The sequence below is a fragment of the Hemicordylus capensis genome, chromosome 10, assembly GCF_027244095.1.
Source record: "Hemicordylus capensis ecotype Gifberg chromosome 10, rHemCap1.1.pri, whole genome shotgun sequence".
Classification (NCBI taxonomy): Eukaryota; Metazoa; Chordata; class Lepidosauria; order Squamata; family Cordylidae; genus Hemicordylus; species Hemicordylus capensis.
The window spans coordinates 11,640,595-11,664,438 of NC_069666.1; the positions used below are offsets into that span (position 1 = coordinate 11,640,595).

The 23,844-nt window shown below is 42.4% G+C and overlaps 1 protein-coding gene across 4 annotated transcripts; it reads right to left on the minus strand.

The window, feature by feature from the left end:
* Positions 1–568: 568 nt before the first annotated feature.
* SPPL2A (signal peptide peptidase like 2A) lies at positions 569–23,844 on the minus strand. 4 transcript variants are annotated; one of them, XM_053272661.1, is made up of 16 exons: positions 23,400–23,844; positions 19,222–19,341; positions 18,057–18,239; positions 17,715–17,801; positions 17,247–17,380; positions 15,878–16,026; positions 14,645–14,741; positions 11,465–11,566; positions 10,814–10,895; positions 9,653–9,727; positions 8,805–8,861; positions 8,430–8,483; positions 7,767–7,866; positions 5,648–5,725; positions 5,354–5,514; positions 569–3,786 (listed from the first exon to the last, which is right to left on the minus strand). In XM_053272661.1, exons 1-16 carry the CDS (start codon positions 23,481–23,483, stop codon positions 3,712–3,714), a joined length of 1,638 nt encoding a protein of 545 aa, XP_053128636.1. In that variant the 5' UTR covers positions 23,484–23,844; the 3' UTR covers positions 569–3,711. The 4 variants fall into 4 exon arrangements, with proteins under 4 accessions (XP_053128636.1, XP_053128639.1, XP_053128638.1 ...); XM_053272664.1 differs by lacking the exon at positions 23,400–23,844 and adding an exon at positions 23,140–23,279; XM_053272663.1 differs by lacking the exon at positions 23,400–23,844 and adding an exon at positions 23,056–23,192.

The following is a 23,844-nucleotide window of genomic DNA, read 5'->3' on the forward strand; positions in this document are numbered from 1 at the left end:
GAGAGGAGCAGCTGCAGGCGCCTTCCAAGCCCCTTTGCGCAAAGCGCGTGCCAGGGGAGGGGCTGGGGAAACCCAGGCTGGCTGCGTCTGGGGAGCCCGGGGTGAACCCACACCCCACAGGCAGCAGGCGCTTAAGGGCAGGTTAAAGAGAGAGAGAGAGAGAGAGAGAGAGAGAGAGCGCGCCTGCCTCACAACAAAAGTATTTTATAAAGCCCTTTTAAAAGACAGTGAAACTGCTCTGACACTCTCCGAATGGTACATTTGTATGTACCCTCAAGGCTGTAATCCTACTCCGAATGCATACATCATGACTTAGTGGAATACTAGACCCAGGTCATATACATAGCAGATGAAAGTGTTCAAGATCTGGGCTGCACCACATCAGATTCCATTTTTTGTATGTATAGGCCTTCCTGCCCTCCAGGAGGAAGCTCTCAACCATAAAATTCTCCATCATGACCTGAAGCAGTCAAAAAAAATACCTTTACCATATTCTCTTCCATTTGTCTGAACCAAGTCTCGGTTAAGTTTACACTAAAACCACGAAAGGAATCCCTCAAAACAGTACTCCAATTGTTGTCGAAAACTTTATTAAATACCAAATATTAACATTCCTAGAAGACAAAATTGTAAATGTTGCAAGGGTGGTGGGAAATAATGCAATTATCCATAATGATCGTTGCCATAATGGCATAAGGATTTGAGCATTACTGTTAAGGCTCTTGCTTGTACAAGGCCAACTATATTTTAAATCACAACATTTCTAGTAAAAGTTTCCAGTATCACTCCTATTCAACTAAATTAACAAACATATTTTTCAGTAGCCAACACTAAATTATCCAACTTTTAACATCTTTTTGTTTTTAAATAACCCAAGCAAACACTGTTAATTTAACATCACCTATCATTTACGGCCTATGAAAACCCCTGGAATATTCATTATGACTCCAAAAAGAAAAAAGAAAGAAAGAAAGAAATGCATATTTTAATAAGCATCTATCAGATAATTCCTTCAACTGTAGTCCTTGGGAAATATAATCCAATAAGGTTTGGAAGTTCAAAATATTAAGTGAGACATTCCTCCAGAGATCAGACTGGAGACTGAAGAAAACCAAAGATCAAAAAGGCATCTCTATCTGTAAAAATACTGGTATTTCTAGCTTCTTGAGGGAGTTTAAGAAAATTCTTCCTCTGCAAATGACCAGGACTCCAACAAATCACAATTTCCCTGCAGTGTGGCCTTTTGCCACAGTCACACAGCTTAGGGGGGAAAGGAGTCCTGACAAGGAGGGAGCAACACTGTAATTGGAACATAGGAAGCTGCCATATACTGAGTCAGACCGTTGGCCCATCTAGCTCAGTACTGTCTACACGGACCGGCAGCGGCACTCCAAGGTTGCAGGCAGGCCGTTTTCCCCAGCCCTATCTGGGGATGCCAGGTAGTGACCATGGGACCTTATCCATTCAAAGCACTAAGCTACACCCCATCCTCAAGCGGCAGCCCCATCGCCTGGCGTTTCAGTGTTCTGAAATGGGATATTTCAGGTTCTGTTTAGTATGATTAGCATTAGATTCAGAATCTGCTTGGGCTTGAAGTGGTTGGTAGCGATGTGCACAAACCGGTTTGGTGCTCCCTTCCCTGAGCGATGAACCAGTTTGATCAGCTGGCATTTAAACCGGTTCAAAGGGTGAGGGGTTGCTTTAAGGACAGAGAAGGTGCTGCCTACCCTGTCAGCCCCCGCCCTGCTGCTTCCCACCTCCCCGGCCGGCGCTCTGGGTGTGCTGGGCTGCGGCAGCATTCCTGCTTGCGCGATCAGCATCGCCATGCTCATATCTGATGCGCATGCCAGCCATGCGTGTGGCAACACTGATTGGGGCGCAAGCAGGAATGCTACAACCCAGCACGCCTGTTGTTTTGGAGAGTGCCAGCAGGGGAAAAGTGGCACGGCAGGGGCTCACAGATAGGCAGCACCTTCCCTGTCCCTTAAAACAACGCCTCCCTGCCCTCCCAGGAGTGCATGGTTTGTGCACATCCCTAGTGGTTGGTGGTGAATAACTGGAAGTAGATTACTCCTATGTGGCGATGGGATAAGACAGTTGGTTGGCTGTTACTTCAAGTTTCTCAGGATTGCAGTCCTTGATGGTTGATCACCAATCCCAAAAAGTCACCGTGTGGCCTTGGTTACTTCAAATGCATCTCCCATATCAACTGGCACTTTTGTGGGTGAGCTCCAGATGAAGTTGATCAATGAGGACATCTCTCTGGCGAATGCCAAACTGAAATGAAACTACTACAAAAGATCATTCTGTGACGCTCACATTCGTTTCAAAGGAGCTTATGCAGGACAAAAGATCGTGATGAATTGTGCCCACAATTGAGGAGTTTGTACAGATCTATATCTCCCCACTGTCACCACATACAAACACATTTCTTTTTCTTCTCAGCACAGAATGGAGGTATTCTCATGAGCCAGCTCAGGAAAGAAGCTAATCTATACAGTATTGCTCATAATATCTATTTATGTGGATTAAAGAACTGTATAGAGCTGGCACCTGCTGTATGAATTGGATTACGTTTTAAAAGGACACATGTAAAACTGCTTACAAACAAGAAATCAGTAACTGTCACTTGCTTGTAACCTCAAAGGTGACTCCAGATAATGGTTAGTTTTTAAAAGGTGCTGCTGCTCAAACTTGGAGCTTTTTCTTAATCACTGCTTCCAAAGGAAGGATTTTGAAAATGCTGTCACAGATATTACATCTTCAGATGCATTCAAAGTTACTGTCAAATCTTCAGAAAATGCAAAATAAGAGCAAAAATGGCAGGAGGAGCCTAGCCTGAACTTTCATAAGAACAAGCACTACATATTTTAGTTAATGGAGTAACATGCACAAGAGCTACAGCAATTAAATAATTGTCGGATAGCCCTTAATTGCATCCCTACTGAAATAAAGGGTGAATGATATATGGAATCCTCGGTGTGGGAATTAAGTGTTTAACATACTAATGTGTGTTTAAAAAGGGCGGGGGGGGAGGTCAGTTTTTTTGTTCTTATCTACTCTATATTTGTTTTTGAATGGCCTTTTCTTCATGCAAGTGGGTAGAGAAAAGGATAGCATATAAACTGAGCAAAACACACTTGTTGAAGATGGGAAGTTGTTCCAATGTTTGTCAATTAATACAGACATTGGAACAACTTTCCATCTTCAACAATAACTGGTTTAAAGAATTATGAAGTGATGATAAAATAATGTCATACTGAAATACAGCCCATTCCTCCACTCTTTGAGAATCCCTATCAATCCATGGCTTATTACAATTGCATGTTACCCACAGTCCAACCAAAGGATTATTGGGAGTTTACTCCTAGCAAAATAACCTGTGCAAGACACATCTAGTTGCTGCCACTCTGAACCAAGAAGCTTTAAGAAAATATCCATCAGAAAGCCTCACACAGAGCTGTAACTGGCTCACAGGCAACAACCTTTTAAAGTAAAGCAAGGCACAGATTTATTGAATATATTCTAACAGTTTTAAAAATAAATTTTAAGCATTCTGATAGCATCTTCAACAGTAATCTTTTCACAAAAATATATGTGCAAGTGTAAAAAAGGTAATTCTTTTTATAATAAATCATAAGAAATAGTCCAGTTCAAAAATTAGACCAGTCTCTTATTTTGAGTAGAAAATTCATTATTTTAGGTGCCCTGTTATGGTCCTCCATGTTGTTCATTGGCTGTTATGATGTTGTCTTCATTAGTAACATAATCCATGGCATCCATCACCTGAACATAGAACAAGAACATGCTTAGTAATCAAGTTGCTATTTGCCACTTTTCAGCCAGCTGCAAGTGTCCGTTTGCAAGATTTATGAGGCTATTCAAATTAAAGGAATCTAGGACGGCACACTAAAGAAGTAGGCTTCTACTAGATAAAGAAAACATCCTAAGTGAATAATCAAAGCCATAGCCTGCAACCCAGGAGCATGACATCTACACATGCTAGCAGCTACACATGTGTCCTGGAGTTTTTCCTGATTGGGTTCACTTTCAGCAGTTCTTATGCCAAGCTTGTGAAGGGCAGGAGAAGGGAGGATCTACACCAGGCTTCCCCAAACTGCGGCTCTCCAGATGTTGCTGAACTACAACTACCAACATCCCTAGCCACAATTTATTGTGGCTGGGTATGCTGGGAGTTGTAGTTCAGCATCATCTGGAGCGCTGCAGTTTGGGGAAGCCTGACCTACACTATAGAATGAAATTCATCCTTCCTGTTCTCCATGGAACTCAAGAACTGTACTTTTGTGAGAAAACTACGGATCTCCAATTGTAAATTCTTAACTCCTTTGCTGACTGCACTTCCCAGGATTCTCTAGGATTAACCCATGGCAGCTAAGGTGGCCTAAAACAAATTTATTGTTTTATTAAGACTATTTATTAACACTATGTATTAAGAATTAGGAGAGTTCAAAATGTAAACTGGGTAGTCACTGATGGGAACTGCTGAAAAGAAAATACTACAATGGATATTTATATACCACTTTTCAACAAAGATTTTCAACAAATAGTCAGAACCCCCCCCCCCCAGTATATATGTGGCTATGAATCACAGCTGTTTGATTTACTCCATAAATAGGTTTTTAAGCAATTACAGAACAGCTGCGTTTGCAACAACTAAATCAATAGCTCTTTAGCATCCAACTGAACAGGCTAATTCCTTGGCTAATTCTACCAAGGTAGTAAATTGGTGTGTGATCTGTATCATATCAGCCTGCTGACAGGGGCTCATGGTTCAATGTGCCCCTATACAAAAACATTCCCTGTACATAGAAAACTAGAAATCAGGGATAAGGTTCTCCCCAATATGCTAATTTTTAAATGGGGGGAGGGGATATTTTTGTATGGGAGTGCATTCAGTCTCATGAGCCCCATTCAGAGACTGAAGTGGTGCAGACCAGACACAGGTTTACCATCCCATTTAAAATGAGTCCTTTGTCAATTTCACTAAAGGGAAGGAAAGTGCTACCCACTTTCCTCACAGATGGCTCCACTGTTCCCAAAGAAAGAGGGTACATAATATTACAATGTGTTATCTTTATTTTACTAAACTACTGTTATACAGAAGAATGTCAGGTATTTTAATATAGAAAAATTAAAAATAACTTTCATGCCCCTATGTGAATGTATTGCCTCTTCTATGTTGCTACAGCCATACACTTTGTTAACCATTTGTTTAAAAAACACATCCACCAGAAACAGAAGTGTGATCTCAACAGTTATTCACAGATTATCCCATCTATATCAAAAGGAATGGGCAAACGACACACACCCTGGTTGAACGCTCTCTGCCTACCTGATAGGTGCTGCCATTCCAGAACTTTTTCATCTCTTTGCGGCTCAACGCAACTATTGTGCTGGTTATGAGTGTGGCTGGTACCAAGTAGAGAAGGGCTGGTTGTGCCATCTTCATTAGTACCAGAGCCACAAATGTGATCACCAAGCCAACAGCATAGGCTGGAGAGAAAGAGTAGAACATTTAATTAAAAGCAGATACGAAGTGACATACAACTGTGTGTGCATAGTTTTCCTGCAGACACATCAGCTACAACAATATACTTGGTTGAAATACTGCATTACAGTTACTTACCTATAGTACTGGAAATGAAATACACAGAGGAAGAGCTTGTCTGGACATCAAATCTGTGACAATAGGCAACCAGTAAACCTAGCCAAAAAGAAAGAGGGAGGGAGACAGGTCAGAAATATTCAATCAGGAAGCAGTCAGCAAAACAGACAGTCACAGTAGAAGCTTCTTCTCAGGACCACCTTGGGATTTTCTTAATGAAAGGTGGGGGTATAAATTTAACAATGAATGAATGAATGAAGAGCTCCAGAGTGGGCTGTGTGGAAGGAGGATTAGACTTACTTTCCTTGCAGACTTCTGCTCCTCCTGTGCTGGGCACGCTGCCACGCAGTGGGGAGGGGCGGGGTCCGGGATGTCCCAGCCCCTGGAAATACCATAATGCAGCACACGAATGCACACTGCATCATGGGGATCCCCGCTTCCCTCCCCAGGCTAGGGGTGTGCACAAAACCAGCTGGCCCGGCACCCCTTCAAACCGTGCCCCCCCCCCCGGTTCACACAGGCGCACAGCCCCCAATATGGCAGCTGAGTGAAGGCCGAACTGCAGCCGAAGAGCACCAGAACAGGGCAAGGGGGTTATTTAGAAGGCTGGCAAGGGAAGGGGGAACCTCTGCAGACCCCCCCACTCCACCTCCAGGAACTCCCCTGAGGGGAGTACAAGGACATATATATATTTTGGTCTACGAACCCCCGAACTTCGGGGGAGGTTTGGTCCGAGTCCGGACCAAACCAGGGTGTGTGTGTGGTTTGGGGGTCGAACTGTCAAACCTCCGAACACGAACCGCAACCCCCCAAACCTGTTTGCACATCCCTATCTTGGGCTCCCCACAGTCTGGCAGCTGCAAGCAGCCATGGCTACCAGACAATTAAGACACAGGATTAGGCGAGGGCTCACTCTCCTAGCCCTGTTTTGAGAGGGGGCTAACCCATTTTAAGTGGTGGTGTCGCCAGGATCGGCCCGATCCCAGTGATTCACATGTGTGCACAAAATTGGGCTGGGTTCCCTTAGCCCAGTTTTGCACATATGTGTGAACAGCCTCAATGAGTTGCACTACTGTGTACACTTAGTAGAGAGTAAGCCCCACTGAATTCACATATATAAAATCAGCTGTAAGTCTGAAAACCTAGGCATACTTACTTGGAAGTAAGTCCCAGTGAAACCAAATAGGACTTGACTATGGGTAGGTTCTCACGATCCCTGCAATGTTAGCTGAACAGGAATCCAAGGTTCCCGAGATGTGTACGTTCCCACAGAGCGTGTCATGAAAACTTGAAAACTACCATGAATCTCAGATTTGCCACCGCAGGTAATTACAGGGTAATGAACATCGGCACATCAGATCAGATTTTGGTTTACAATGTCAGCTACATGGCAGCGAATCCTGGTAATTTCTGAGTTCCCACAACATGCTCTGCAAGAGCACACATGTCTCTGGAATCTCTGATTCCCATTCAGCTAACATTGCAGGAATCAAGAGAACCCACCCTACGTTTAGGATCCAGGGATTAGATTCTGCACCTCAGAAGTACCATCACACACACACACACACCCCCCAGATGTGGAGCAAGAATCCAGCACGAATTCTTTTAAGGAATTCCAAATTAGGCACAGAATAATTGAGAGACTTGCAATCAGTGTTCCCTCTAACAGGGATTCCCAGATGTTGTTCACTACAACTCCCAGCATCCCCAGCTGCAGTGGCCTTTGGCTGGGGATCATGGGAGTTGCAGTCAACAACATTTGGGAATCCCTGTTAGAGGGAACACTGCTTGCAATCTATAGGACTATAGAATCTCTGTGACACAAAGAATGAAGAAAAGGACGACGACATTTTTTAGCCACCCCATAACAAATTGTTCTCTGGGCGGCTCACAACAGAGGATTAAAACATAAAATAAAAACACATAACACATTAAATCATAACAGACAAAAAAGGTGGGACATATGGGGCAAGGCGAGTTTTCATTATATGAAAGCTCCCCCCGTTATATTGCCATGACCTCATTTTGTTTACCATGCAAATACAAACATCACTAGCCACATCTTCCATTACATGGTTTCCAGCTTTTGCCCATTATCAACCATGAATGCAATGTACCATAGTTTTTAAAAGTCACTTACCTGGCACCATAACATCCCCAAATCCAAGTAATGAAAATGATGGGAAACAAAACATCAGTGTATAGAATTTCAGATGAGGCACTTGGAATACCACAGGTAACTGCAAAACAGTATTTCAAAGTCCCACATAAATCCAATCCACAGGACATTTAAGAACGATTTAAATTTTAGCACAACTGTTTACTCATCTAGTTTATGCACAAGTTACACATGTAAGTTTATTGTTCCCACAGTAAATTTACTGTGGGAAGTAAACTCCCACACAAGTAAGTTTACTGTTGTAACCACAGGTCATAAACACACATATTAAAGCATAATAAAACTCTAGTTAATACAGAACTTCAAATCATAAGAGGCTTGAATTAAGAAAACAGGATCGAAGATGCTGAGCGTAAAATATGACCAAATGTATAAGCCAAGAGAAAAGCACACGTGTAGGATAGACACGATGCATAAAAGCATTAAGAAAATGCATAATGCAAAGTGAGAAAGACAGAGCTGAATTTTAGCTTGTTTAAAAATAACTGGACAATTCGGAGATGCAGGCCCTGAAGATATAAATTTGGAAAGACAGAGAAAATCAGATTTTTCCCAAACACTATCTTTTCCCCCAGAGGGAAGCTATTCAAAATCCAGGGAACAAATCTGAAATACAGTCCTTACTTTCTCACGAGGAGCTGACCGCTCAGCAGAGGCTTCCACCAAGTTTCCATCATTCTAGGATCAAACCCAAGTCAACAAGCATTTAATACTTCAAAAGAAATTAGAAAGATTGGCTATACTGTATTGTGAGCAGGTTATACTAACATTCTGAGGGCACAATCCAGCCAAAGTCCAACACTTTGAGTCCCATGGACTTGAATGGCAAATCTATAAACAGATGCTTAACTATAATTACAATCTATCAGACTTCAAAATGGCTGAACTTTAGCTAGAGTGTAAAATAGTATACACTAACTCCAGTAGCAGCTTCGAAAATGATCAAAGCTTCACACAGTAGGAATACAAATTAATATTTGTAGAAAGATATATGCCTACCTTTTCATTCATTTCAAGAGGACCTGCTGCAACTTCAACCATTATACTTTCCCCACTCTGAAATTTTAGAGAAGTATTTTGATATGGGATTAACTGAGTAAGTACATGGCTTTCTTCCACACTGTTATGCATTCAACAGTACCCTTAAATAAATTATATCCTCTAACAATATATTTTAGTTAATACATTCCCCAACTACTCTCAAGAAAACTGAAAGCATGGAAATGGAATATTTTCATAATCCAAAGTACATAAGCGTGGTTTCGATACTTTAAAAAACCACACAAAAACAGAATCTGACCTAAACTGACCTCCCATTCTGTCCTGCCTCTATGTGCATTTGTTCACCACTTCTCCCTTCTGAATTTGGATAACTACATTTAATCAAGAAACATTCTCCCTTCTTTGCTTTTTTTGGTCAACCCCCTTATTAATTTCCCCTTAAACACGGGGCGGGGGATCAAAGATGATGCAACTACTCAAGGGTGAACCATGGAGGGATTTCAAGTCGTCTATGCTTTAAATGCCACCTCTTTAAGAGCCCAATATTGCATTCATAAGTTCCACTACACTTTTCTCGATGGTTCCTATTGCAATACTGTACTATTCTTGTTCTCCTGGAAGTGGCCCCACAATCACTCTCTGAAGAAAGTTACGTGGACAGCAATTTGCCCAAGGTCTCAAAATAAATGCCATGGCCACATGAAAAGCTGAACCTACATTTTGCACATCTAAACCTTCCATTGATCTAAATACATTTTTTTAAAAAAATCAAATGAAATATGTACATTAGTGCATTTTATGACTAAGAATATTGATATAAACAAGAGTGAAATTCATGCACTTACTTTTGTAAGGTATGGTGTGATGAAGACAAAAAATATATCGTATAAAAAGAGAAGGAGCAGAAGAATCACACATGACTAGAGAATAAAGGAAAATCAGGATATTTTTACAAAATGCAGGAGTAATATTTAATGTTTTAACATAGCATAATTACACCAAGACACTTAAAGGCATTTGTTCATATTTGGGATTTTTCTCCCCCCCCACTGGTTATCCTATTTCAGCATCCCCCTGCCCCACCCCCATGTCACTGTTCAATTTCTGTTTCTGACTATTAGGATGAGAAACATACTTTTCACAATGATAACTAGTGTACCCATGTTTTAAATTAGACTAATGATCTAGGAACATTAGGGTTCCTACCTAAGTCTCACCGAAATTAATGGGACTTCCACAACTAACTTGTTTAAATGATTTCAGTGGCACTTCGTTCCTTGTGCCCAACTTTCTTAGGATACAATCCACCATATATGGTGCATCCCTCCACTAGTCTATTAGCAATCCAAATGCATGCCTTTAACCAACACAAAACAGAGATCTAATTAAGACAAGCCTGTGAAACAGAGGATTCTAATCTGGAGGGCAAGCACAAACCATTCTTTGGTGATATGGACATGATGACAAACTATTGTTGGCAGTAAAGTGGAACCTGAAAATAAAGCCATGCTCAATAGGGCAGAAGGAACCCTTGACTGGTTTCTATTTATCCCAACCACCCTTAGCAGGATTATCTGAATTATGCCAGGAAACTGTTACTTGCCACCAACAACGGTGACTTTTATCTGTGGGTGCAACAATTGTTGGTTGCTTTCTAGAGGCTCAGAAGAAAGACTACTTTACTCATGAGAAGTCCCCACTGAAGTAGGACAATCTGTCCCACTAATTTCAAGGGGACTATTCATAGGTAATTTACTCTGTATGACAGCCAGTGTAGTAGCCTGTTCCATAACTGTAACGTAGCGTGTGTGTGTGTGTACACACACGCACACGTGGGCAACAGAAGGGGCATACTTGTTGTAAAAGGCTGAAATCCCTTGCTCTTGACAATAAATATCTTTGTTACAAAAATGTGGCAATCTTTGCTACAGCAGACTAAAAGCTACTCCTCTAAAATGCGTAACTTTAATGCAGTTTAGTTAATTTAAAGAGTCAGTTCACTGTACCTTGAAATTGGGTATTTTGAGCATTTTAATGAAGTTCACGCAAAAAGCAATTCCCAAGATATCTAGCAAAATCCAAGACCATCTAGAACAAAAGTAAATGTGTCATATTTCAAAAAGATGTAGTCTGAGGCCCAAAGAAGTTTATGCACATAGCACTTAGCAATAGCAATAGCACTTACATTTATATACCGCTCTATAGCTGAAGCTCTCTAAGCGGTTTACAATGATTTAGCATATTGCCCCCAACATTCTGGGTACTCATTTTACCGACCTCGGAAGGATGGAAGGCTGAGTCAACCTTGAGCCCCTGGTCAGGATCGAACTTGTAACCTTCTGGTTACAGGGCGACAGTTTTACCACTGCGCCACCAGGGGCTCTTTCATACACATAGGGCTTCACCATGCTTGTGATTTTCCCTTCTGGCAGAAACCCCTCACACCTCATGCAATGCTACTATGGAGGGTCACCCCAAACTTTTTGAAGCGGCATTTCAAGGAGCAGGGGTTAGAACAGAGATGTGTAATAGAAAGGGGGGTCTGAGAAGGCTCTCTCCGTGTGCCATTTTTGGATCATGGCCTAAATGTTTCTAAAAGCAACAGAAATGAGCATTTATCACCATTCCAATTCTGGATCTTTGTATTTTTCACCTACCTTTCTTCATTCCGAAACACTACCCAAACAATAGATGCTGCCATGCAGATTCCGGCAAGGAAAATGAGTCTCACTTCAAAGCTTTTGTTGAAGCACTCAAGCCTGAAAAATAACATGTTGCATCGATTTTGTCATGAACACAACACATGCGATTCCTCATTCTCTACCTCAGGGCTGCACAACATTGGCCCTCCTGCAGATGTTGGACTACAACTCCCATAATCACCAATTATTGATTTTATTTATTGTTAAACTTATATACACCGCCTTTCATTAAATAATCCCAAGGTGGTTTGTTATTGGCCACTGTGGCTGGGGATGATGGGGTAGTAGTTCAAAAACAGCTGGAGGGCCAAAGTTGTACAGCCCTGCTCTACCTGAAAACAACCAAGATGCCCCACAAGTGTGGGCATTATCCAGACCAGCTGTCTAAGGGGAAATTATTAAATACCAGTTTAAGCATGTTATCTGGATATAAACTGTCTAAAGTTGTGCCGTCGAGTCAGTGTCGACTCCTGGAGACCACAGAGCCCTGTGGTTGTCTTTGGTAGAATACAGGAGGGGTTTACCATTGCCTCCTCCCATGCAGTATGAGATTATGCCTTTCAGCATCTTCCTATATTGCTGCTGCCCGATAGAGGTGTCTCCCATAGTCTGGGAAACATACAAGTGGGGATTTGAATCGGCAACTTCTTGCTCCCTAGGTAAGTTACTTCCCCGCTGTGCCATTAGGTGGCTTATAAACTGTCTAGAGATGCATATATTGAGCGGTACTGTATAGAAATACATAAAAACACTCACTGAAATCATGTATAGGAGCAGAAGATCCATTTTTGTAATCTTCTCAACTCGATTTATAACTTGGCTAATTTTAAGCCAGAAGGAGCACCTGTAACTATGTACTGGCTAGCTATCAATGACACTCAACTTTAATTATTATTTTTAACAGGAACATTTTATATTTGACTGCACTTGGCAAGAACTTTATCTATACACAAACAGTTTAGATCGCTTAGTACAAATTTCTGTTTTGAATACTTTCACAAGCGACTGAAGGCTAAGCAACAAGTGATGCTAACAATGTCACTGCAAAAAGAATATTTGTTATTGCAAACAGCACACGTGCAGGGGCCTCAGACAGACTGTCACCATGACAGAGGTGGGGTTGCTGTGCTCCCAGTCTGGATCAGGCCAGCTGAGGGGGCCATTTGACAAGTTCCCATTGGTGCCAATGATGTTTTCCCTCCCTTGTAAGACAGCACTTGTGGGAGGGTTGATCCAGATTGGGATCACACTCAACTTTCATATTAAAACCCTAAATATTCTGTTAACCACCTTGTTGATTTTAGACAGTTTTAAATCACCCACCGGAGCCCTAAGGAAGAAGTAAAAACTGGAACAGAAAAAATTGTATTTTTATGTTATATATTATAATAAATGCTTGTAATCGTGTGTGTATATAGCCAGATTTTTCAGATTCAACTAAAAGTGCAGCAGTACTTAGTAGGCAAGTCCCTATAAGACTACTATCTGGTAACTTCCCAAACTGATAATTGTAACTGGCTCTACAGGAGGTGGTGTTTGAAAACTGTTTGGAAACTTTAACTGGTTCACAATGCAGCCACATGTCTGTAAACCAGGCATCCCCAAACTGCGGCCCTCCAGATGTTGCTGAACTACAACTCCCAGCATCCCTAGACACAATATTCAAAAGACAAAGGGGAGGCTTCATATAGTGATGAAGATGAAGTTCAGTTAATTGCATTAAGCAAGATTCAAGAGAAGAGACGGCAAAAAATAGTCCTCAAATGCTTAACACCAGGTCCCAAGAGAGGTTTGGGTTGTTCAGATATACCAGGCAGCTCCCTTCCCATCCATTAAGCCAAAGCAACCTCCCAGATCTACAAAGTTACCATGACTTCTTGATAAGAGTTTATCTTGGCTGGCCACCTGTGAATGCATTGGTGGCATCCAGATCGGATTACTGCAATGCATTCTAGTTTAGAAGCTTCTGCTAATTCAGAAAGCTGCCCAAGAGAACACCTGTAGGCACTAATTGCTTCAGGGAGGACAGCTGGCCTTGGGGTAGCAAGCAGGAATTGTTCCCTTTGATAAGCAAGGTCTGCCCTGATTCACATTTGAATGGGAGACTACATATGTGAGCACTTGAAGATATTTCCCTTAGGAACATAAGAACAGCCCTGCTGGATCAGGCCCAAGGCCCATCTAATCCAGCATCCTGTTTCATAGAGTGGCCCAACATCTCTTGGGGGGATGAAGCTCCTCTGGGAAGAGCAAGAAGCTAGGGCTCCTGCCTGCAACCTTGGAGAAGCCACTACCAGTCTGTGTAGAGTAGACAATATCGAGTTAGATGGACCAAAGGTCTACCTCGGTACAAGGCAGATTCCTATGTCCCTATGTTCCATGAGTACTACACCCAGCCTGCAGCAGCTTCACTCTTTATTAGTCTGCCTCTGGGCTAGATTCAATGTGTTGGTGTTGACCTTTAAAGCCCTACATGGCTTGGGGCCGAGGTTTCAGTGGGACCACTTCTGTCCTTATGAACCTGTCTGGGCCCTCCATTCTCCACCTCAGGGCCTGCTCGAGGCTCCACCATTAACCAAGATCCGGTTGGTGGGGCCAGGAGAAAGGGCCTTTTCCATTGTGGCTCCTCAGTTTTGGAATGCCCTCCCAGATGAGCTTCACCACGTTTCCTATGGGTTTTAAAAAAGACTTCGAGTCCATCTTTTCAGAGAGGCATTCTTGCTTTTTTTGTTTGTAGCAGGCTTTTAATTAGTAGATCTGGATAAGATTAGGAAGAAACTTTAATGGCTGTAATTACCTCCAGTTATCAGTTATGTACATGTTTCTATGTAGCACCCACACACACGCCCCAAAAAGGTAAGAAATGCTTTAAAAATATTTTTTTTAAGCTACAGAAGTAGAAAGCATAAACAGAGATCAAGAAAGGTCAAGTGAAGCAAGATAATTCCTTCTCTTGGTTTAAAAAACAGAATTAATAGCAGATCATGGAGACAATCCTCAAGTAAAATGCACAATGATTTTTTCCTAATCATAAATAACTTTGATTATATATTTTAAAGAAATGCAGGGCTATAGATACTAGAAAAATCATATGTAGTTATAGTTAGCCACAAAGTTATAAAAAAAGGGCAGTACCTGCATTTTCCAAAAGGTATTTTGCTAATTAAGGCACTGAGACAGTTGTACATGCTTACTGCACTTGCCAAGGTGAAAATTGCAATGATGACATATACTAGAAAGGCAAAAAGAGAGAAACTATTACACAGCCACAAGTTATTCAGTAAAGATGCAAGATATTTTTACTAAGATGAATATTTAAATATGCACATATTTTCACCCTGATTCTAAGTGTGTGAAAAGAAAGTCCCACTGCATCAATGGCACTTACTTGCTAGTAAGCATGCTTAGAATTTCAACCACTGCTGCATTTCCATGTTTCCCAGAGGAAATCAGGGGCGGCACAAGGCCTCTGCGAGCCTGAAGCAGGAAGCTAAATAACAAGGCCACTCCTTTTCTTAAGAGCAGGGGGCAAAAGGCATTTGCCACCTCACCGGTGCCTCAATAATTTGCTGCCGGAGGCGACCACCTCACCTTGCATCATGGAAGGGCCACCCCTAGACTTAATGGCAAACTAAGGACTGGTGCTCCACTCTTTCAGGCTTGGCCCCCTGTCTTGATTACTGGGGAAATAATAACAACTTGCCTAACACAACTGTTGTAACAAGATAATGTACATGAAGCACTTTGAACACTCAAAAATATAATATACATATTATTATTATTATGCTTAAAATGCTGGATCTTCGTGCATTAACAATGGAAGCAGAGTCAAAAGCCTTTCCTGGTCTTCCTTACGCTTTGCACCCAAGTCATACAAGTATGACTCCTTAAAGAGAAGTTTTATGTACTGTTTCTCCTCAGCTTTTTAGTGAGTGACTGGAACAATCTACATCTGTCCACCATGGAGAAAAACGGTTCAGAAGTATGGAACCTGTACAGCATTGCTCATGTGAATTCAGAGCCCTAGTTCTCACTGAGGTGGTATCTGGCCTGTACCACGTCAGACTGCAGGAGGGGTGTGTATTGATTGAATGTTTCTCCATACCCCCTATCCCAAATCCCTAGGAAAATAGTACAGAAAAGTACTATGCGAGAGAAAGAAAAATAGTACAGAAAAGTACTATGTGAGAGAACCCAACAGGTGTACTATTTAGAAGGTATTCTTTGCCTGGAAAAATGGTTCCATCATGTCAACCCCCAACCCTCAGTCTGGAGTGATTCAGCCCAGACACACCTTAGTGAGAAGCAGCTCTTAAAACGCATGCTCAATCAAGAAGTCGGACTAGAGAAACCCTAATGCATTCTCACCTAGCCATTTATAGAAGAAGTAGAGCAGAAGTAGCATAGCACAGCAGGCGATGACAAATATAACCACCATTAGGGGAGTAAGTGCAACCGTTTCCTCCTTCTTCCTTGTTTCCGAGTCTTCAGAGCTTGCAATCGCCTTCAGATTTCCACTGTGTAAATAAATATAATGCTTAGAAAGCCATGCAAAGAATAGTTTTACATCCCGCCACTAATCCTTAAAAACATCCTCCATATACAACATGTGGTCAACTCATCAACCATCAGAGGGAGGGAATGATGAATCCCCCAACCTGCAAATATCCACCTAGTTTCACCCGCTGCTGCCACAAGACATGCATGTTCTACAATTTGTGTGTGGCTTTCTAGTCCTGTTCCTTTTTATGTTTGTGTGTGTTTCCCATGCCCACATTGCCTTGTAGATGAGGAAAACACGAGGGGGTCCTTCCTTGGGGCTCCAGTTCACTTGGGTGCTCAGATTACCAACAAAAGCTAGCACCCCCACAACAAGCAGCTGGTTCTTCCCTAAAGCTACAGCTTGTGCTGAAACCCCTACACAGCCTGACCACCACCACCAAAAACAAAACAAAAAAATCTGGCTGGGGGGGGGGTGGCAGCCTAAATCACCATGGTTGCTGCACCTTCCCACAGACTCCTGATGCCTAGTTATCTACTCTCCTCTTTGTCCTAAGTGCTCAGAAGCAAATGAGCAAGACTGAGCCCATGCAAGCCACCAAGAGACCCCCCCCAAAAAAAAGAGGGGGAGGGGGAATGGGACATATGTCTGCCCTATTCATACCTCTATTATGTAAACTACCTGGAGACACAAATTTTGGGGGGTGTGTGTAAATAAATTCATGTGAACTGGCCCTCATGGGGGTGCCACTCCTAGGATCCTCAAGCACACCATCACTATCTGGTGAAGAACCCCACCTCCACCTGCTCTTGCCTTCTTCTGTCGTCTTCATCATCATCATTGTCTTTATTACAGTCATTGACCAGAAGAATCCTCTTTTGTGAAATACTACCCAGGAACAATCCTACTGATTGGGTTTTTTTATTTGTTTCTTTTGGCCATGGCTGGAGGTCGTAAGCCCCATAGCAATTTCTTGTGGTCCATCTTTTAGTGGAATGAGTACATTTTAAAACTGCTTTTTCTGAGCAGAGTTGAACTTTTTGCTGTTGAATTTTTTTTCTTTGAACAACTGAATTTAGGCTGCAATGAAGTTGGGCCAGAACCACCAATCAATTCAAGGTAAGCGAGAAAGTAGAAAAAGCATGTGTAATTGTGTCAGGTTCCCCCTGTATCGAAACACGCCCATAAAAGCAAACTTGAGAAATGTCTCATATATTACGGTTAAACTGAACTTACAGCTCTGCCATTCCGCTCCAATAGCCTCCCACTGCCACAGTGAGCACAGCAATTAAAAACATGAATACCATACTGCAGTCAAAAGGTGACGAAGGAGGTGCATACAGCATCACATTAATGTTACTTCCAAAACTCTGGAAATAATAAATGAATCAGTTAGAGTGGAGGAAACAGTGAAGAAACTGATGTTTATTAAATAAGAGCACTTATTCAGAAACATATAGTCAAACAACAGAAAGCTCTCAATCTCTCATCTGAGTTATATGCGAACTCCCTAGAGCCTTAAATACATACATACATAAAATATGCATGGCAACCATGTATCTGGTAGACACGACTTAGGAAAACTGATACTGATGTACTAGAACAAACTAGACTTGGCCATGATTCTGTATATTCTTCTATACAAATCAAATCTTTTTTCTTTCTTTTTTAAATGAAAAGCAAAGAATCTTGAAAACGACTCACCTCTTTCATATCATATATAGCCAAATCTCTTATAATCCCAACAGGAATGCTGACATTATACTGTGTATTGTTACCTTCGGGAGAAAACTAAAAAGAAAGAAACTCAGTGTATGTGCTTTAAAATCAAGTCACCACCTAGAAGTGTAAAGGTTAAATATCCCCCTCAGGCTCAAGCCACACCTTACAAGAAGATGCATGGACACTGCTAAGAGGCACAGACAGACATTAAAAAGCTCATTAATGAAAACCACAAGGAGGCTACAAAAACACAAAAACTTGCAGTTTATTTATTTATTTTAAACAAAACTTTTCCATGGAAAAATAACCATGCATAGAACTTACCTGACCACCATTCACGACAACCAGCAGTGCTTTAGCACCGAGATTTTGAGCCATTTGTGCCTTTTGTAGAAGTGAGCAATTTCCATTCTCTACTGCAACTGCCTTGTCCTTGATACTTCCAGATGGAATGTCAGAATCACTACAGAACAATCTGGGGGTTAAGTCTGCCAATTCCATAGAAGTCTTAAAAGAAAAAGACAATAATTTAAAATTGTTTTAGATGATGAAAATGTTCATCTTTAATTACTATAAACTGCCCAGAGTGGCTCGATGGGGCAGTGTAAACATATACTGTACTAAGTAAATAAAGTCTCTAATATTAAAAGTGGAAATGAAAGTATGTTCCAATTTAATCTGGAGTGTGATTTAAACAGTTGTTTTAACCACATTATTATTTACTGGAAGGAAACTGAATTAAGACATAGTTAAGGGCATCCATGTTAATATAGATATTAAAATGATAATATAGATGCCATGAACCAATCAGATTACAGGTGAGGGAAATAATTTTAAAATGGTTCGACATATCAAAAAGTTCCCCAAAGTAGACTTCAAGTCCAGCATCCCACTTACTGTACTAATGCTCTGCTTGCAGAGAGGTATTTGGGTGTTTAGTTTAGTTTTTTAAAACAAGGGGCAACTTTCACTACTGTGATCTCCCACTTGCAGACTGAAAGAGAGCTGGTCTTGTGGTAGCAAGCATGACTTGTCCCCTAAGCTAAGCAGGGTCTGCCCTGGTTACATATGAATGGGAGGCTAGAAGTGTGAACACTGTAAGATATTCCCCTTAGGGGATGGAGCCACTCTGGGAAGAGCATCTAGGTTCCAAGTTCCTTCCCTGGCAGCATCTCCAAGATAGGGCTGAGAGAGATTCCTGCCTACAACCTTGGAGAAGCCGCTGCCAGTCTGTGAAGACAATACTGAGCTAGATAGACCAATGGTCTTGACTCAGTATATGGCAGATTCCCATGTTCCTATATAACCCAGAATTGCAGCCACTGCATCCCCACTGTATGTGTAGGTCAAGTCTTCAAGGGTTTTCCCCCAGAACAAGTGTTCAATACATTAGCACAAACTGGCCAATTACTGTGCTGCATTGTTTTGCCACAAATTTTCTCAAACAAAATTCACAAATATTAGAAAATGTCAAAGTAAAACTATTTACCGTGTTTGTTAAGGTCTTGGGAAGAGAGACCCAGTCAGGATAATAATATATGCAGTAGTCCTTTGTTAACTCAGGCTGGCTACTCTTAAAAGCATGTAAGATTCCTTCATAGGCACTCATCTATAAAATACAAAGAATTTTTTTCACTAAATGGATGAATAATGTTTATTTAGACAAGATTAGCATCATTTCAATAAGGATTATGATTATATAATAACATTGGGTGTCTTGTCATATCCTTTCTTATATAAACCGCCTCAGTTCCAGGAAGACAATAAAATCTTGAAATGAGCAGTAGAGCAGTTTGATACAACTCTGATTTCCCCAATCATTTTTGAGATTAACATATTTCAAATAAATAGAAAAAAGCACATGTTTTATATACAAGGAATTTAATTTTACTCATAAATCCAACACTTACATGTATTGTCAATTATTGTCATTACTATTTTATGTATTATACCCTTGTTCCCCATTGTGGGAATATTTTATTGAGAAGCAGGTTTAAAATGTTCTAAATAAACAAACACACTCACAGATGAAGAACGCAAAGATGAAATAACCCACATTTCTATACTTCCATTGTACAAATACACCTTAATTGTATGAGAAATGTAGGATTCAGTATTAATTGATGAAGTGTTCTATTTCCTTAATATTCAAGCATCATTACATCAATACTTACCAAAGAACTATCATGACTCAGATTTGTGGGATGACTAATAATTTAACATTAATTAAGAAGCTTCAGTCCACTTATTTCATGCATCAGAATAAATATGGGAAACTTGACTTTTCTACCATTAATGCAAGGATGGAACATCATGCAAAGGAATGCAATGAAACCTCAACAGCCACTAAAGATAAAGTGTGCTGTCAAGTCAATTTCGCCACCTGGCGTTCACAGAGCCCTGTGGTTGTCTTTGGTAGAATACAGGAGGGGTTTACCATTGCCTCTTCCTGTGTAGTATGAGATGATGCTTTTCAGCACCTTCCTATATCGCTGCTGCTCGATATAGTACCGGCTGGGATTCGAACCGCCACTACTTCTAGATAAATGTCGCTTTAGAAAGGATGTATCTGGACACCTACTCAACAGCACACTTTACCTTTACCTATCTGCACTAGAGAAGTGGCAGAATGGTAGCCCTTAACCCTCTCCCCCTAGAATGGTTCCCCTAGCTACTTTTCCTCTTGTAAGGGTCCAGATGCATTTTTGTGAGGGCAAGCCTGCATCTGGGTCTCCAGGCCTGCTCAACTTTGGCACTCCAGCAGATGTTGGCTTACAACTCCCATAATCCCTGGCTATTGGCCACTGTGACTGATGATTATGGGAGTTGTAGTCCATAAAGAGCTGGGGGGCCAAAGTTGAGCATAGGTGATAGAATCTTGAGATGATATAGTGGACTGTTCTACTTAAGACTGCAGGTGGGAAAATACCATTTTTCACTGCACCCTCATGTAAAATGTTCCCTGAAAGTAGAAAACAGACATACCAGGAAGAAATGTTTTTGTTCATTCCTCTGCCTCTACATTAGTTTTCCACTTTCAGAGAGAGATTTGTTTGTTTTTAATCTAGAGAGTATTCAAAACTATGATCCTCCACCAATAGTCTGAAGCCATGCCTACCACTTTGGTCCCTAACCATCTCATTTCCACTTCACTCTGCTAAGCACAGATCCAGTCATACAGAATGGCTTTGAGACTTTTTCAAGATGATCTTTCATAGTACCAAGGAGATAACTCAGAAACAGTACCTAATGAAAGTACCTTTCTAGAAACTCCTTCTACCATACTTTTCTCTGAGGTTGTGAACTGTTATGGCTTAACTCATTTCAAACACTACTAATTGAGCAGAATAAGAGGCAGGTTATTCAAGTGACAAGCAGAGAACCCTTCCAAAAATGTTTTGAGAGGCAATATAGGAAGCCATAATCTGAACATCTGGTGAAATAATTCAACAATTTATTTGCTGTGAATGTTCTGCTTCATCACTCAAGTAACTCCCAGTGGGAAGATGCACAAAGTCAACTGCAGATGTGACAGAGAGGGGCAAGGATGTGCAAGTCAATGACCAAAAGCCTAGATGGAGCCTTTTTCTGCCCTAGAAATGCCAATTATGTACAGTCTAAGTTGATTGTTACTTATCCCTTAATATGCTATAATCCACCTAACCAGCTAGCTGGAAAAAGCATAGCAGTTAGAGATTCTAGCCACCAGTATAAAATAACTGGTCAAAATCCATGTCAGTGATTGTGGTGACAGAAGCTGGAGTGATTGCTTAGCATAATATTACTTCCAAAGGAGTAGTGAGATCTTGTATAAGGATTATACATAATTTTGCAAAGTCCCCTCAAATCACAACAAGAATATCACTGTCCAGTTCACCTATCGGTAGTCATATCCGTAACACTACAATTTCCTCAACAACTCTCCACCACGCAAACCCCTTCTGTACTGTATGCTCAAGATCACATGGATCAGTTACTCCACCCTCTCACTTTGTGTCTTTAACTACCCTGCTGTGCTCACAGGGCTATTCAAGCTTGGTGACTAGACCAAAGGCAGGTCTGTTTTCTATCCATGCTTTTGGATGAAGTGGAGATTTCAACCTGCATTGGTGACTGCAAGTAGAAATCCAGAGCTGGTAGTATATCTGTAGAAGTCAGTTCCCAAAACTGCATCGCACTTTTAATGCGACCAAGAAACACAAGCCACAGAAACGGGGCTATGCAGAGAGCAGCAGGTCTGGTTCTCTGTGGCTGGAGTAATCAAAGACAGGGAGCAAGTTTCACTCCACTCCAGTAGTATCCCAAAATGCACACCATTAATTTCCCCCCAAATAGCAACCTGGTCCCATTCACTTGGGTGCGAAGATGTAAACTGCTATACATGGGGAAAGTTTTTTGACAAAATCTGCCCTCCATTCCCAGAGGCCTGGCAGCAACTGATTGAAGTGTACATGCACACACTTGGTAACCTTGAACTGCATCTGCCATTTCGTTGCCCACCTCCCACCCGCAGGTTGGAGAGATCCTTTCGGCACTCCTAGATCATTTGTGAATATATTAAAAAGCACCGGTCTCAGTGCTGGTCCCTGGGGGACCCCACTTACTACTTTCCTCCATTGTGAAAACTCTTCATTTCTCTGTTTCCTATGCTTCAACCAGTTACCAATCCACACACGAACCTATCCCCTTATTTACTTTACTGAACATATTTGTATACTGCCCAAAACCATGACTGCCACGTTTTCCCAAGAGCCTTTGTTGAGGAACTTTGTCGATGCTTCTTGGAAGTCCAAGTATACTGTGTCAACTGGGTCACCTTCATCCACATGCCCGCTGACCCTCTCAAAATAACTCCAAAAGGTTGCCCAGGCAGATTCCCTTTTTAAGGTGGTGATTCGCTTGATTTAACAGGGGGAGAGTAACAGGCCCTCTCCACCCCCAGCACAGCATCCCTCCAGTGACTGTTGCTGGTGTCTATCTTAGGTTTATTTCTTTTTTTTAGATTGTGAGCCCTTTGGGGACAGGGAACCATCTTATTAATTAATTAATTAATTAATTAATTATTCCTCTGTGTAAACCGCCCTGAGCCATTTTTGGAAGGGCGGTATAGAAAATCAATCAATCAATGGGGCACCTTTCTAACGTGGTGGCGATTCTCCTTATTGAGCAGTGGGAGAGCAACTGGCCCCAGCACAGCACCCCTCCAGGGACTGTTGCGGGCGTCTATCTTATGTTTCTTTTTAGACTGAGAGCCCTTCGGGGACAAGGAGCCCATCTTATTTTTATTGGTTACTTCTCTCTGTAAACCACTTTGGGCACTTTCCTTGAAAAGCGGTCCATAAAGAGTTTGTTGTTGTTGTTGTTGTTGTTGTTGAATGCTTCCCACCCGCTTGCCTGGCCCAGAGACCTCAATCAAGCTCAGCGGCCTGCGCGCTCTCCCGGACGCCTTGCCGGGTCACCATCTCCCCCCTCAGACCACCCAGTGCCGCGGCGAACCCCGCCTCCCCGGCCCGGAGCCGCCGGGGCCGCGCTCCGTGGCGAGGCAGCCCGGCGAGCTTCCCTTCCGTTCCCCAGAGAGGCCGCTGCTTTCCGGCCTGGCAGAGCAAGGAAGCGGAGGGGACTCCACAGTCCCGAGGCCCACTCCCGGGCCGGGCAAGCCCCCCTTACCGGCGGGAGGAGCAGCACGCAGAGGGCGGCCCGCAGCAGCCGCCCCCGGGCCGCGGCGGCATCAGCAGCAGCAGCAGCCCCCATTCTCCTCCTTCCTGGCGACGACGAAGCGGCTCAAGTTCCCTCAGGCGGCGGCCGGCCTCCTTCTCCTCCGCCGCCTCTGGCGCTGCGCCCTCTCGGCCTGCTGCCGCCGGCCTCTACAATAATCCACCCAGCGCAGAGAGAGCTTCCCTTCCCTTTCCTCTTTCGCTTCAGCCGGCGGCGGCTCCCCCAGCAGCTGCCCTGAGCCGCGACGAGGCAGCTGGTGGGGATGACTCGCCTCTTCTGGGCGGGTATTTCCCCGAGGGCAGAGGCGGCCTTCCCGAAAGGGCAGGACCCGAAACGAAGTTCGCTGGAGAGACTTTCCTCGCCTGTGTGTGAAGAGACTGCCTCCTTTCTCCGGAAC